General features: G+C 42.1%; 1 protein-coding gene across 1 annotated transcript in view; it reads left to right on the top strand.

The window, feature by feature from the left end:
- The first annotated feature begins 13,460 nt into the window (after positions 1 to 13,460).
- LOC127931677 (ras-related protein Rab-27B-like) overlaps positions 13,461 to 15,393 on the top strand; it is a 30,039-nt gene continuing 28,106 nt past the window's right edge. The window contains exon 1 of the mRNA XM_052525008.1: positions 13,461 to 13,566. Within this exon, the coding sequence (XP_052380968.1) occupies positions 13,484 to 13,566 (83 nt within the window). The 5' untranslated portion in view covers positions 13,461 to 13,483. The remainder of the gene's footprint in view (positions 13,567 to 15,393) is intronic.

The raw sequence follows: 15,393 nt of genomic DNA, 5'->3' as shown, positions 1-15,393 counted from the left end.
TGCTTCCTTTTCAACAGGATGAACCATTTCCTGGTCGTGGTAACTGTGGCCGCAAGTCAGATGTTGGTGTGTAGGATAAGGACTCATATTCTATTACAGATGCATGATCGAGGTCTTAGGAAAAATCAACTTATTTATCAAATCACTATTCAAAAGCAGGACTGGTGTTGGTAGATAGCCATAGATCTCTCTATGGGGACAGTAGTAAGAGCTTTGTTTATTTTATTTATTTTATTTAAGCTTTTATTTAACTAGGCAAGTCAGTTAAAACTTCTTGGCGCACCCATCCCGTTAGCGGGATCATTTTTAAATCAACATCTGCTAAATTGCAGAGCGCCAAATTCAAATTAAATTACTAAAAATATTTAATTTTCATGAAATCACAAGTGCAATATAGCAAAACACAGCTTAGCTTGTTGTTAATCCACCTGGCATGTCAAATTTCAAAAAAGCTTTTCGGCGAAAGCAAACCAAGCGTTTTTGTAAGGACATCTCTCTCAGCAGACAAAACATTACAAACAGCTAGCAGCAAAGTAGATTGGTCAGAAAAGCAATAAAATTAATCACTTACCTTTGATGATCTTCGGATGTTTGCACTCACGAGATTCCCAGTTACACAATAAATGTTCCTTTTCTTCCATAAAGATTATAAATACCTCCATTTGGTTGGCGCGTAATGTTCAAAAATCCACAGGCTCGAGCGGTCATGATGGGGCAGACGAAAATTCCAAATAGTATCCGTAAAGTTCGTAGAAACATGTCAAACGTTTTTTTATAATCAATCCTCAGGTTGTTTTTACAATATATAATCAATAATATTTCAAGCGGACTGTATCTTCTTCAATAGGAGAGAGAGAGAGAGAGAGAGAGAGAGAGAAAAAATGTCTGCTCCACTCTGTTGGCGCATGCAAAACGCTGCTGGCACCCAGCCATCCAATGACGCGATGTGATCTTTCTCACTCATTTTTCAAAATAAAGACTGAAACTATTTCTAAAGACTGTTCACAACATGTGGAGCCATGGGAAAAGGAATCTGGTTGATATCCCTTTAAATGGAGGCAAGGCATGCAATGGAAGAGAGCTTTCAGGAAAAACAGCACTTCCTGGTTGGATTTTCCTCAGGTTTTCGCCTGCAATATCAGTTCTGTTATACTCACAGACAATATTTTGACAGTTTTGAAAACTTTAGACTGTTTTCTATCCTAATCTCTTGATTCTGGGCCTGAGAAATAGGCCGTTTCAGTTGGGTACGTTTTCATTCAAACATCAAATACTGCCCCCTACACTCAAGAGGTTAAAAACAAATCCTTATTTACAATGACGGCCTACCGGGGAACAGTGGGTTAATTAACTGCCTTGTTCAGGGGCAGAACGACAGATTTTTACCTTGTCAGCTCGGGGATTCGATCCAGCAACCTTTCGGTTACTGGCCCAACGCTCTAACTACTAGGCCACCTGCTATTAAAAGCCAGAACCAGTTTGTTTAGACTGGCAGCAGGGTTATTATGTTTAGCAGCTTATCAAAATTGAGATCAGACAACGTTCAGAATGTCTGTCATTTGAAAAGCTTCCTATTTTACAGGATTGCGTCATTTGTGTTGACGTTGCCTTATCTAACAAGGACATGTAAAATCTATTTTACAAGAGCTTGTGTATTTCCATTACAAAATTGAACAAGACATCCAGTCATACCCACCCCTCTCCTTGGCTCGTTAAAGTTTTAATGTGTTTCAGAATTTCATTGTACCGCTGTGTACTATAGCTACTGTTTGTAGTAATAAATTGTCTGCTGGTAAAAAAATAAAATAAATAGGAGCCAGCCTCCATACTACTCTCATCTAATCACTGGTGCACAAATTTCCAGATTGAAAGTGCTGTTCTGTAGCCAACGGCTGGTGTTGGAGGTGGAGAAATGTATTGTAATGGGATGCATCTGGAGACACTTCAAATCAGTCTTCTTCAATGGTGCGGTGTCTAAAACCTTCTGCTTGAATCACACTGACTGCATCCCAAATGGCTCCATTTTCCCTATATAGTGCCCTACTTTGGCCAGAGACCTATATAGTGCCCTACATTTGGCCAGAGACCTATATAGTGTACTACCTTTGGCCAGAGACCTATATAGTGCCCTACATTTGGCCAGAGACCTATATAGTGCCCTACATTTGGCCAGAGACCTATATAGTGTACTACCTTTGGCCAGAGACCTATATAGTGCCCTACCTTTGGCCAGAGACATATATAGTGCCCTACCTTTGGCCAGAGACCTATATAGTGTACTACCTTTGGCCAGAGACCTATATAGTGCCCTACCTTTGGCCAGAGACATATATAGTGCCCTACCTTTGGCCCAGAGACCTATATAGTGCCCTACCTTTGGCCAGAGACATATAGAGTGCCCTACCTTTGGCCAGAGACCTATATAGTGCCCTACCTTTGGCCAGAGACCTATATAGTGCCCTACCTTTGGCCAGAGACATATATAGTGCCCTACCTTTGGCCAGAGACCTATATAGTGCCCTACCTTTGGCCAGAGACATATATAGTGCACTACCTTTGGTCAGAAACCAATGAGGAATAGGGTGCCATTTTGGAAGGCAGACCCTGTCTGACTGCGTCATTGTTGTTCAGTGGGGTCCTCAAGTATCTTGTTGATTTAATATCCTCTACTTACCAGCTCTCTTCACTAGCAATTCACAAGAAAATGCCCCATTAATGGAAAGGGAAATGGACATAGTAAACCAATTTCCTCATTCTCAAATCAAACAGGGACTACCTCCTTTCACATGACAGACTCGTAGTGCATCTCCTGTTGGAACATAATGTTTCCAATCTGATCCAAAATGGTATTACGTCATGTTAATATTCACGAATAGAGGGTTAGTAAGATGTTCAGTAATGAACCTTTTAACATAACTCTGATCGCAAGCCTAGACAATCGTTTGGTGATCGTAATCGCACAGACTCATCGGGTTATTTGGGGCGGCAGGGTAGCCAAGTGGTTAGAGGGTTAGTAACCGAAAAGTTGCAAGTTCGAATCCCCGAGTTGACAAGGTCGTTCTGCCCCTGAACAGGCAGTTAACCCACTGTTCCTAGACCAGTTAACCCACTGTTCCCCGGTAGGCTGTCATTGAAAATAAGAATTTGTTCTTAACTGACTTGCCTCGTTAAATAAAGGGCAAATAAATATTTTGGTGTACATGAAGTGAGACCGTAGATGTGTTTGTACAGAAGGAAGACACAGTGCAATCGCCGGACTCTCCTACTGCTACTGACGACACATGGGTCCCCTGAGGGACAGTGAGGTCCCCTGAGGGACAGTGAGGAGGTCCCCTGAGGGACAGTGAGGAGGTCCCCGAGGGACAGTGAGGAGGTCCCCGGGGACAGTGAGGAGGTCCCCCGGGGACAGTGAGGAGGTCCCCTGAGGGACAGTGAGGTCCCCTGAGAGACAGTGAGGGAGGTCCCCGAGAGACAGTGAGGAGGTCCCCGAGGGACAGTGAGAGGTCCCCGAGGGACAGTGAGGAGGTCCCCGAGGGACAGAGAGGTCCACTGATCACATTCTCAGGACGTCCTGATTCCCTGACAATGGATCCATAGACGTTTCATCCTCCTGGGGACGAGGGCCCAGGGTCTGGTTTAAACAACAACATAGAACTGTCAGAGCCGTTTTGAACAGTTATGTGATTTTAAGATTCTAATTACTCTGCTGTTGTGAAAGTCATACCCCCCCATCAACTTTTCCTAAATGTGTTTTTAAAAGAGCTGCTTGGACAGCTGGGAGATACGGTGGTGCCGTGCTGTTGCCCTCCAGCTCTCTCTCTCTCTCTCTCTACTGAGTGAATTGGAGTCTCATGATCTTCTTGTCTAAATATAATCCACAGGGTCGGTGAGGCAAACAAACAAACAGACTCGACGCACAACAGGAACAGGGACATAGACTGAGCCACTAAAGCTAAACCAAAGGACCTCCTCTTTGGGGACCTAAAGCCCATTTGGGATCTGATAACTTTGTTTTACCACTAATAATATGGTAATTTGACTAACAGTGTCATCCAAAGCAATTTGCAATTAACACATTATGTATGCGGTACCTTCTGAGATCCAATTGGACTCTATTTAGAATGACTCTTTTCCTTTCATCACAATTAACTGTCTATGTAGAGTGAATGGAACCGTGGTATCTGGAGCGGGTTTGGTAGGGTAAACACAATACAGTCAGTAGCAGTGTCTCTGCTTTCCCATCCAACCAGAGGAGCAGCTCATGGGGATGATATCATGTGCCATCCCTTCTGAGAGAGAACACATAAAACACACTCGGTTTCCCCCGATACGCCCTCTCTACTCACCCAATGACTGGCGCTCGTAGGCTCTTTCCCAGAAGGCCACAGTCTAACCTCTGACCCATAGCATAATATATAATTGTCTATTTATATATATATATATATATATATATATATATATATATATATATATATATATATATATATGTATATGTGTGTGTGTATATAGACAGTTATATTGTGTGTCTATATATATATATATGTGTGTGTATATAGACAGTTATATTGTGTGTCTATATATATATATATACAGTTGAAGTCGGATGTACACCTTAGCCAAGTACATTTAAACTCAGTTTTTCACAATTCCTGACATATAATTCTCGTAAAAATTCCCTGTCTTAGGTCAGTTAGAATCACCACTTTATTTTAAGAATGTGAAATGTCAGAATAATACTAGAGCAAATTATTTATTTCAGCTTTTATTTCTTTCATCACATTCCCAGTGGGTCAGAAGTTTACATACAGTCAATTAGTATTTGGTAGCGTTGCCTTTAAATTGTTTAACTTGGGTCAAACGTTTCAGGTAGTCTTCCACAAGCTTTCCACAATAATTTGGGTGAATGTTGGCCCATTCCTCCTGACAGAGCTGGTGTACCTGAGTCAGGTTTGTAGGGCTCCTTGCTCGCACACGCTTTTTCAATTCTGCCAACAAATTATGGGATTGAGGTCAGGGCTTTGTGATGGCAACTCCAATACCTTGACTTTGTTGTCCTTAAGCCATTTTGCCACAACTTCAGCTTGGGAGACCCAAAGACCCATTTGCGACCATGCTTTAAATCCTGACTGATGTCTTGAGATGCTGCTTCAATATATCCACATAATTTTCCTGCTTCATATGATGCCATCTATTTTGTGAAGTGCACCAGTCCCTCCTGCAGCAAAGCACCCCACAACATGATGCTGCCACCCCCGTGCTTCACGGTTGGGATGGTGTTTTCAGCTTGCAAGCTTCTCGCTTTCTCCTCCAAACATAATAATGGTCATTATGGCCAAACAGTTATATTTTTGCTTCATCAGACCAGAGGACATTTCTCCAAAAAAGTACGATCTTTGTCCCCATGTGCAGTTGCCTGGCTTTTGTATGGTGGTTTTGGAGCAGTGGCTTCTTCCTTGCTGAGCGGCCTTTCAGGTTGTGTCGTGTGGATATAGATAATTTTGTACCTGTTTCCTCCAGCATCTTCACAAGGTCCTTTGCTGTTGTTCTGGGATTGATTTGCACTTTTCGAACCAAAGTACGTTCATCTCTAGGAGACAATGCATCTCCTTCTTGAGGGGTATGATGGCTGCATGGTCCCACAGTGTTTATCCTTGCGTACTATTGTTTATACAGATGAACGTGGTAGCTTCAGGCGTTTGGAAATTGCTCCCATGGATGAAACAGACTTGTGGAGGTCTTGGCAGTTTTTTTTATCTGAGGTCTTGGCTGATTTCTTTTGATTTTCCTATGATGTCAGGCAAAGAGAAACTGGAATTGTGATACAGTGAATTATAAGTGAAATAATCTGTCTCTAAACAATTGTTGGGAAAATGACTTCCAACCTAAGTGTATGTAAACTTCCGACTTCAACTGTATAGATTAAAGAGATCAGATTACCGATGTAATTATTTATTTTGAAAAATAAAAAGAAGAGTTAGGAGGGATATAGACTAGAATGGCCGAGACGGGACCACTGGAGAGCTACAACTAGTCTGAAGGAATGTCTAGACCAGAGATCTGGCACATCATTAATGTGTTGAAGTCTGAAGGAATGTCTAGACCAGAGATCTGGCACATCATTAATGTGTGGAAGTCTGAAGGAATGTCTAGACCAGAGATCTGGCACATCATTAATGTGTGGAAGTCTGAAGGAATGTCTAGACCAGAGATCTGGCACATCATTAATGTGTTGAAGTCTGAAGGAATGTCTAGACCAGAGATCTGGCACATCATTAATGTGTGGAAGTCTGAAGGAATGTCTAGACCAGAGATCTGGCACATCATTAATGTGTGGAAGTCTGAAGGAATGTCTAGACCAGAGATCTGGCACATCATTAATGGGTTGAAGTCTGAAGGAATGTCTAGACCAGAGATCTGGCACATCATTAATGTGTTGAAGTCTGAAGGAATGTCTAGACCAGAGATCTGGCACATCATTAATGTGTGGAAGTCTGAAGGAATGTCTAGACCAGAGATCTGGCACATCATTAATGTGTGGAAGTCTGAAGGAATGTCTAGACCAGAGATCTGGCACATCATTAATTTGTTGAAGTCTGAAGGAATGTCTAGACCAGAGATCTGGCACATCATTAATGTGTGGAAGTCTGAAGGAATGTCTAGACCAGAGATCTGGCACATCATTAATGTGTGGAAGTCTGAAGGAATGTCTAGACCAGAGATCTGGCACATCATTAATGTGTTGAAGTCTGAAGGAATGTCTAGACTAGAGATCTGGCACATCATTAATGTGTGGAAGTCTGAAGGAATGTCTAGACCAGAGATCTGGCACATCATTAATGTGTGGAAGTCTGAAGGAATGTCTAGACCAGAGATCTGGCACATCATTAATGTGTGGAAGTCTGAAGGAATGTCTAGACCAGAGATCTGGCACATCATTAATGTGTGGAAGTCTGAAGGAATGTCTAGACCAGAGATCTGGCACATCATTAATGTGTGGAAGTCTGAAGGAATGTCTAGACCAGAGATCTGGCACATCATTAATGTGTTGAAGTCTGAAGGAATGTCTAGACCAGAGATCTGGCACATCATTAATGTGTGGAAGTCTGAAGGAATGTCTAGACCAGAGATCTGGCACATCATTAATGTGTGGAAGTCTGAAGGAATGTCTAGACCAGAGATCTGGCACATCATTAATGTGTTGAAGTCTGAAGGAATGTCTAGACCAGAGATCTGGCACATCATTAATGTGTGGAAGTCTGAAGGAATGTCTAGACCAGAGATCTGGCACATCATTAATGTGTTGAAGTCTGAAGGAATGTCTAGACCAGAGATCTGGCACATCATTAATGTGTGGAAGTCTGAAGGAATGTCTAGACCAGAGATCTGGCACATCATTAATGTGTTGAAGTCTGAAGGAATGTCTAGACCAGAGATCTGGCACATCATTAATGTGTGGAAGTCTGAAGGAATGTCTAGACCAGAGATCTGGCACATCATTAATGTGTGGAAGTCTGAAGGAATGTCTAGACCAGAGATCTGGCACATCATTAATGTGTGGAAGTCTGGAGGAATGTCTAGACCAGAGATCTGGCACATCATTAATGTGTGGAAGTCTGGAGGAATGTCTAGACCAGAGATCTGGCACATCATTAATGTGTTGAAGTCTGAATGTCCAGTCCGGCATGAGATATGACAGCTCGTCTCTTTCATAGTGTTGTCTGTTTTATACATCTCCTCACGTGGCCTACAGTGAAATTAGTTCCTTCGTAACAGGACCAGTCATTGTCAACCTATAGAACCAATCATGTCACAGCCCAGACTGACCTTACACATTGAATTAAATCAAATCAGATTTTATTGGTCACATACACATGGTTAGCAGATGTTAATGCGAGTGTAGCCAAATGCTTGTGCTTCTAGTTCCGACAGTGCAGCAATAACAAGTAATCTAACAATTCAACAACAACTACCTAATACACACAAATCTAAGTAAAGGAATGGAATAAGAATATTTACATATATGGATGAGCAATGACAGAGCGGCATAGGCAAGATGCAATAGATTATATAAAATACAGTATATTCATATGAGATGAGTAATTTTTTAATCTTATTTTTGTTGTAAACATTATTAAAGTGGCATTATTAAAGTGGCCAATGATTTCAAGTCTATATGTAGGCAGCAGCCTCTGTGTTAGTGATGGCTGTTTTTAACAACAGTCTGATGGCCTTGAGATAGAAGCTGTTTTTCAGTCTCTCGGTCTCAGCTTTGATACACCTGTACTGACCTTGCCTTCTGGATGGTAGCGGGGTGAACAGGCACTGGCTTGGGTAGTTGTTGTCCTTGATGATCTTTTTGGCCTTCCTGTGACATCGGGTGGTGTAGGTGTCCTGGAGGGCAGGTAGTTTGCCCCCGGTGATGCGTTGTGCAGACCGCACCAACCTCTGGAGAACCCTGCAGTTGTGGGCAGTGCAGTTGCCGTACCAGCCGGTGATACAGCCCGACAGGATGCTCTCAATTGTGTATCTGTAAAACTTTGTGAGGGTTTCAGGTGACAAAGCCACATTTCTTCAGCCTCCTGAGGTTGAAGAGGCGCTGTTGTGCCTTCTTCACCACGCTGTCTGTCTGTGTGGACCATTTCAGTTTGTCCGTGATGTGTACGCCGAGGAACTTACAACTTTCCACCTTCTCCACTGCTGACCCGTCGATGTGGATAGGGAGGTGCTCCCTCCTGTTGTTTCCTGAAGCCTGACACCACACTCCGAGTGCCCTCACCTCCTCCCTGTAGGCTGTCTCGTCGTTGTTGGCAGTCAAACCCGCTACTGTTTTGTCATTTGCAAACTTGATGAATGAGTTGGAGGCATGTGTTGCCACGCAGTGCTGGGTGAACAGGTAGTACAGGCCGGGGCTGAGCACGCACCCTTGTGGGGCCACAGTGTTGAGGATCAGCGAAGTGGAGATGTTGTTTCCTACCTTCATCACCTGGGGGGTGGTGGGCGGGGCTGAGACCCAGGGTCTCAAGCTTAATGGTGAGCTTGGAGGGCACTATGAATAGTGAGCTGTAGTCAATGAACAGCGTTCTAACATATGTATTCCTCTTGTCCAGATGGGACAGGGTATGTGTTTGTGTGTTTTTCATGTTTTTAAGGAGACAAAATTAGATTTCCATTAGTCAAGTCTCTCAGAACCTTCTCATGACATGGACGTTGTTGATGTGTGTGGTTCCACGTGAGCTACTAAAACTAGACCAGAGAGTAATTTGTTAACAGGAGATGAGATGACTGTCTACATTAGTGTGCCACTGTTCTTGTTCTGACCAAATCACGTATGTCTGATCTAGACCAGAGAGCTGTATTGTATGACTGATCACATTAGATTTTATTGGATCAAATAAAGTTGTTTGTTATTATGACGTTGGGCCGTGTCGCTTCGGTCTGTTTCTTTACTGACCCCAGGCCAGTTCCCCGTTGTCTGTTTGGCAAACCTTTACTGACCCCAGGCCAGTTCCCCGTTGTCTGTTTGGCAAACCTTTACTGACCCCAGGCCAGTTCCCCGTTGTCTGTTTGGCAAACCTTTACTGACCCCAGGCCAGTTCCCCGTTGTCTGTTTGGCAAACCTTTACTGACCCCAGGCCAGTTCCCCGTTGTCTGTTTGGCAAACCTTTACTGACCCCAGGCCAGTTCCCTGTTGTCTGTTTGGCAAACCTTTACTGACCCCAGGCCAGTTCCCCGTTGTCTGTTTGGCAAACCTTTACTGACCCCAGGCCAGTTCCCCGTTGTCTGTTTGGCAAACCTTTACTGACCCCAGGACAGTTCCCCGTTGTCTGTTTGACAAACCTTTACTGACCCCAGGCCAGTTTCCGTTGTTTCTTTGACAAACCTTTACTGACCCCAGGCCAGTTTCCGTTGTTTGTTTGACAAACCTTTACTGACCCCAGGCCAGTTCCCGTTGTCTGTTTGGCAAACCTTTACTGACCCCAGGCCAGTTCCCCGTTGTCCGTTTGGCAAACCTTTACTGACCCCAGGCCAGTTCCCGTTGTTTGTTTGACAAAACTTACTGACCCCAGGCCAGTTTCCCGTTGTTTGTTTGACAAAACTTACTGACCCCAGGCCAGTTCCCCGTTGTCTGTTTGGCAAACCTTTACTGACCCCAGGCCAGTTCCCGTTGTTTGTTTGACAAAACTTACTGACCCCAGGCCAGTTTCCCGTTGTTTGTTTGACAAAACTTACTGACCCCAGGCCAGTTCCCGTTGTTTGTTTGACAAAACTTACTGACCCCAGGCCAGTTTCCCGTTGTTTGTTTGACAAAACTTACTGACCCCAGGCCAGTTCCCGTTGTTTGTTTGACAAAACTTACTGACCCCAGGCCAGTTCCCGTTGTTTGTTTGACAAAACTTACTGACCCCAGGCCAGTTTCCCGTTGTTTGTTTGACAAAACTTACTGACCCCAGGCCAGTTCCCGTTGTTTGTTTGACAAAACTTACTGACCCAAGGCCAGTTCCCGTTGTTTGTTTGACAAAACCTACTGACCCCAGGCCAGTTCCCGTTAAAACTCGTTTTTCAACCACTCCACAAATTTCTTGTAAACAAACTATAGTTTTGTCAAGTCAGTTAGGACATCTACTTTGTGCATGACACAAGTCATTTTTCCAACAATTGTTTACAGACAGATTATTTCACTTATAATTCACTATATCACAATTCCAGTGGGTCAGAAGTTTACATACACTAAGTTGACTGTGCCTTTAAACAGCTTGGAATATTCCAGAAAATGATGTCATGGCTTTAGAAGCTTCTGATAGGCTAATTGACATAATTTGAGTCAATTGGAGGTGTACCTGTGGATGTATTTCAAGGCCTACCTTCAAACTCAGTGTCTCTTTTCTTGACATTATTGGAAAATCAAAAGAAATCAGCCAAGACCTCAGATAAAAAAAATTGTAGACCTCCACAAGTCTGGTTCATCCTTTGGGAGCAATTTCCAAATGCCTGAAAGTACCACGTTCATCTGTACAAGCAATAGTACGTAAGTATAAACACCATGGGACCATGCAACCGTCATATCGCTCAGGAAGGAGATGCGTTCTGTTTCCTAGAGATGAAAGTACTTTGATGCGAAAAGTGCAAATCAATCCCAGGACAACATCAAAGTACCTTGTGAAGATGCTGGAGGGAACTATCTATCACTCCAGTGTTTAATTGCTAAATTGTAATTATTTTGCCACTATGGCCTATTTATTGCCTTACTTGCCTCATTTGCACACAATGTATATAGACTTTTTTTCTGTTGTGTTATTGACTGTACGTTTGTTTATTCCATGTGTAACTCTGTTGTTGTTTGAGTCACACTGCTTTGCTTTATCTTGGCCAGGTCGCAGTTGTAAACAAAGCATCCTTCACTCATGCTGCCAAACATACCCTTGTAAAACTGACCATCCTACCAATCCTCGACTTTGGCGATGTCATTTACAAAATAGCCTCCAATACCCTAGTCAACAAATTGGATGCAGTCTATCACAGTGCAATCCGTTTGTCACCAAAGCCCCATATACTACCCACCATTGCGACCTGTACGCTCTCGTTGGCTGGCCCTCGCTTCATACTCGTCGCCAAACCCACTGGCTCCATAACCCACTGGTCACCATAGCATCTCCCACCTGTAGCACACGCTCCAGCAGGTATATCTCTCTAGTCACCCCCAAAACCAATTCTTTCTTTGGCCGCCTCTCCTTCCAGTTCTCTGCTGCCAATGACTGGAACGAACTACAAAAATCTCTGAAACTGGAAAAACTTATCTCCCTCACTAGCTTTAAGCACCAACTGTCAGAGCATCTTACAGATTACTGCACCTGTACATAGCCCACCTATAATTTAGCCCAAACAACTACCTCTTTCCCAACTGTATTTAATTTATTTATTTATTTTGCTCCTTTGCACCCCATTATTTTTATTTCTACTTTGCACATTCTTCCATTGCAAAACTACCATTCCAGTGTTTTACTTGCTATATTGTATTTACTTTGCCACCATGGCCTTTTTTGCCTTTACCTCCCTTCTCACATCATTTGCTCACAATGTATATAGACTTGTTTATACTGTATTATTGACTGTATGTTTGTTTTACTCCATGTGTAACTCTGTGTCGTTGTATCTGTCGAACTGCTTTGCTTTATCTTGGCCAGGTCGCAATTGTAAATGAGAACTTGTTCTCAACTGGCCTACCTGGGTAAATAAAGGTGTTCTCAACTAGCCTACCTGGTTAAATAAAGGTGTTCTCAACTAGCCTACCTGGTTAAATAAAGGTGAAAAAGAAATTTAAAAAAAAAGAAGTATCTATATCCACAGTAAAACGAGTCCTATATCGACATAACCTGAAAGGCCACTCAACAAGGAAGAAGCCACTGCTCCAAAACCGCCATAAAAAAAGACAGACTACGGTTTGCAACTGCACATGTGGACAAAGATTGTACTTTTTGGAGAAATATCCTCTGGTCTGATGAAACAAAAATATAACTGTTTGGCCGTAATGACCATCGTTATGTTTGGAGGAAAAGGGGAGGCTTGCAAGCCAAAGAACACCATCCCAACCGTGAAGCAGGGTGGTGGCAGCATCATGTTGTGGGGGTGCTTTTGCTGCAGGAGGGACTGGTGCACTTCACAAAATAGATGGCATCATGAGGTAAGAAAATGAGGTGGATATATTGAAGACACATCTCAAGACATCAGTCAGGAAGTTAAAGCTTGGTCGCAAATGGGTCTTCCAAATGGACATTGACCCCAAGCATACTTCCAAAGTTGTGCCAAAATGGCTTAAGGACAACAAAGTCAAAGTATTGGAGTGGCCATCACAAAGCCCTGACCTCAATCCTATAGAAAATGTGTTGGCAGAACTAAAAAAAAGCGTGTGTGAGCAAGGAGGCCTACAAACCCGACTCTGTTACACCAGCTCTGTCAGGAGGAATGGGCCAAAAATCACCTTCCATAGACGTCCAAAAATCACCCAATTTATTGTGGAAGGCTACCCGAAATGTTTGACCCAAGTTAAACAATTTAAAGGCAACGCTACCAAATACTAATTGAGTGTATGTACACTTCTGACCCACTGGGATGTGATGTGATGAAAGAAATAAAAGCTGAAATAAATCCTTTTCTCTCCTATTATTCTGACATTTCACATTCTTAAAATAAAGTGGTGATCCTAACTGACCTAAGACAGGGAATTTTGACTAGGATTAAATGTCAGGAATTGTGAAAACTGAGTTGAAATGTGTTGGTCTAAGGTGTATGTAAACTTCAACTGTCTGAATGAATGAATGAATGTGTCAGACAGGCTGTGATGAATCCGCTGTCTAACTTCATGTACTCAGTGACCTTGTGGTTAAAGCGTCTCCCCTGAGATTGGAAAGTTGTTGGTTTTACCAAATCCCTTTTAAAAATGACTTGTTCTTGTTTTGTTTACTCCAGGTTCAGCGCGGTCAGCACGATGACTGATGGGGACTATGATTACCTGATCAAGCTCCTGGCTCTGGGGGACTCTGGAGTAGGGAAGACAACGTTTCTATACAGGTACACACACACACACACACAACTAGTTATTAGGGATGTGCATCTTTCCCTTTCAACACCATTCAATACCTTCATGGATCTATATACCTGACATGATGGCTCCTTGCTGTCCCCAGTCCACCTGACTGTGCTGCTGCTCCAGTTTCAACTGTTCTGCCTTATTATTATTTGACCAACACCATTCAATACCTTCATGGATCTATATACAGTACCGGTCAAAAGTTTTGGAACACCTTCTCATTCAAGGGTATTATTTTATATTTGTACTATTTTCTACTTTGTAGAATAATAGTGAAGACATCAATTATCACACATATGGAATCATGTAGTAACCAAAAAAGTGTTAAACAAATGAAAATATCTTTTAGATTCTTCAAATAGCCACCCCTTTGCCTTGATGGCAGATTTGCACACTAATGGCATTATCTCAACCAGCTTCACGAGGTAGTCACCTGGAATGCATTTCAATTAACAGGTGTTGCCTTCTTAAAGTTAATTTGTGGAAGTTCTTTCCTTCTTAATAGATTTGAGCCAATCAGATGTGTTGTGAGTAATTAGGGTTATACAGAAGATAGCCCTATTTGGTCCATATTATGGCAAAAACTGCTCATATAAGCCAAGAGAAACGACAGTCCACCATTATTTTAAGACATCAAGGTCAGTCAATACGGAAAATAACTTTGAAAGTTTCTTCATGTTCAGTCGCAAAAAACATCAAGCTCTGTGATGAAACTGGCTCTCGTGAGGACCGCAGAGGTGACCCAGAGTAGGTGAACGGATGATTTCCGCATGTGTATTTCCCACCGTGAAGCATGGAGGAGGAGGTGTTATGTGGTGGGGGTGCTTTGCTGGTGACACTGTCTGTGACCCTTCACCTGAGCACTATGCTGAGCACTTGTTTGCTGCTTTTCCTTCACTCTGCGGTACAACTCACCCCAAAACCATCTCAATTGGGTTGAGGTCGGGTGATCGTGGAGGCCAGGTCATCTGATGCAGCACTCCATCACTCTCCTTCTTGGTCAAATAACCCTTACGCAGCCTGGAGGTGTGTTGGGTTATTGTCCTGTTGAAAAACAAATGATAGTCCCACTAAGCGCAAACCAGACGGGATGGTGTGTCGCTGCAGAATGCTGTGGTAGCCATGCTGGTTAAGTGTGCCTTGACCTCAACCCCATTGAACACCTTTGGGATGAATTGGAATGCCGACTGTGAGCCAGGCCTAATCGCCTAACATCTGTGTTCCCGATCTCACTAATGCTCTTGTAGCTGAATGGAAGCAAGTCCCCACAGCAATGTTCCAACGTTTAGTGGAAAACCTTCCCAGAAGAGTGGAGGCTGTTATTGCAGCAAAGGGTGGACCAACTATTTATTAATGCCCATGGCTTTGGAATTATGTTTGATGAGCAGGTGTCCACATACTATTGGTCATGTAGTGTATATTATTATAATATTTATTGTTATAATATTTATTATTATTAGTAGTAGTATTATATTTATTAGTATTATATTTATTAGTATTATTAGTATTAGTATTATCATTATAATATTTATAATATGTATTATTATTATATTTATGATTATTATATTTGTAATATTTATTATTATTATTGTATGTATTATTATTGTAATTATTATTATTGTTTTTATTATTATTGTATTTATTATTATTGTATTTATTATTATTGTATTTATTATTATTGTATTTATTATTATATGTATTATTATATTTATTATTATTATTATTTATTATTATATTTATTATTATTGTATTATTATATATATTATTATTATATTTATTATTATATTTATTATTATTGTATTTATTAT

Source organism: Oncorhynchus keta, chromosome 9 (genome assembly GCF_023373465.1).
Source record: "Oncorhynchus keta strain PuntledgeMale-10-30-2019 chromosome 9, Oket_V2, whole genome shotgun sequence".
Taxonomy (NCBI): domain Eukaryota; kingdom Metazoa; phylum Chordata; class Actinopteri; order Salmoniformes; family Salmonidae; genus Oncorhynchus; species Oncorhynchus keta.
The sequence above is the reverse complement of the archived record's forward strand: the minus strand, read 5'-3'. Positions and strand labels throughout refer to the sequence as shown.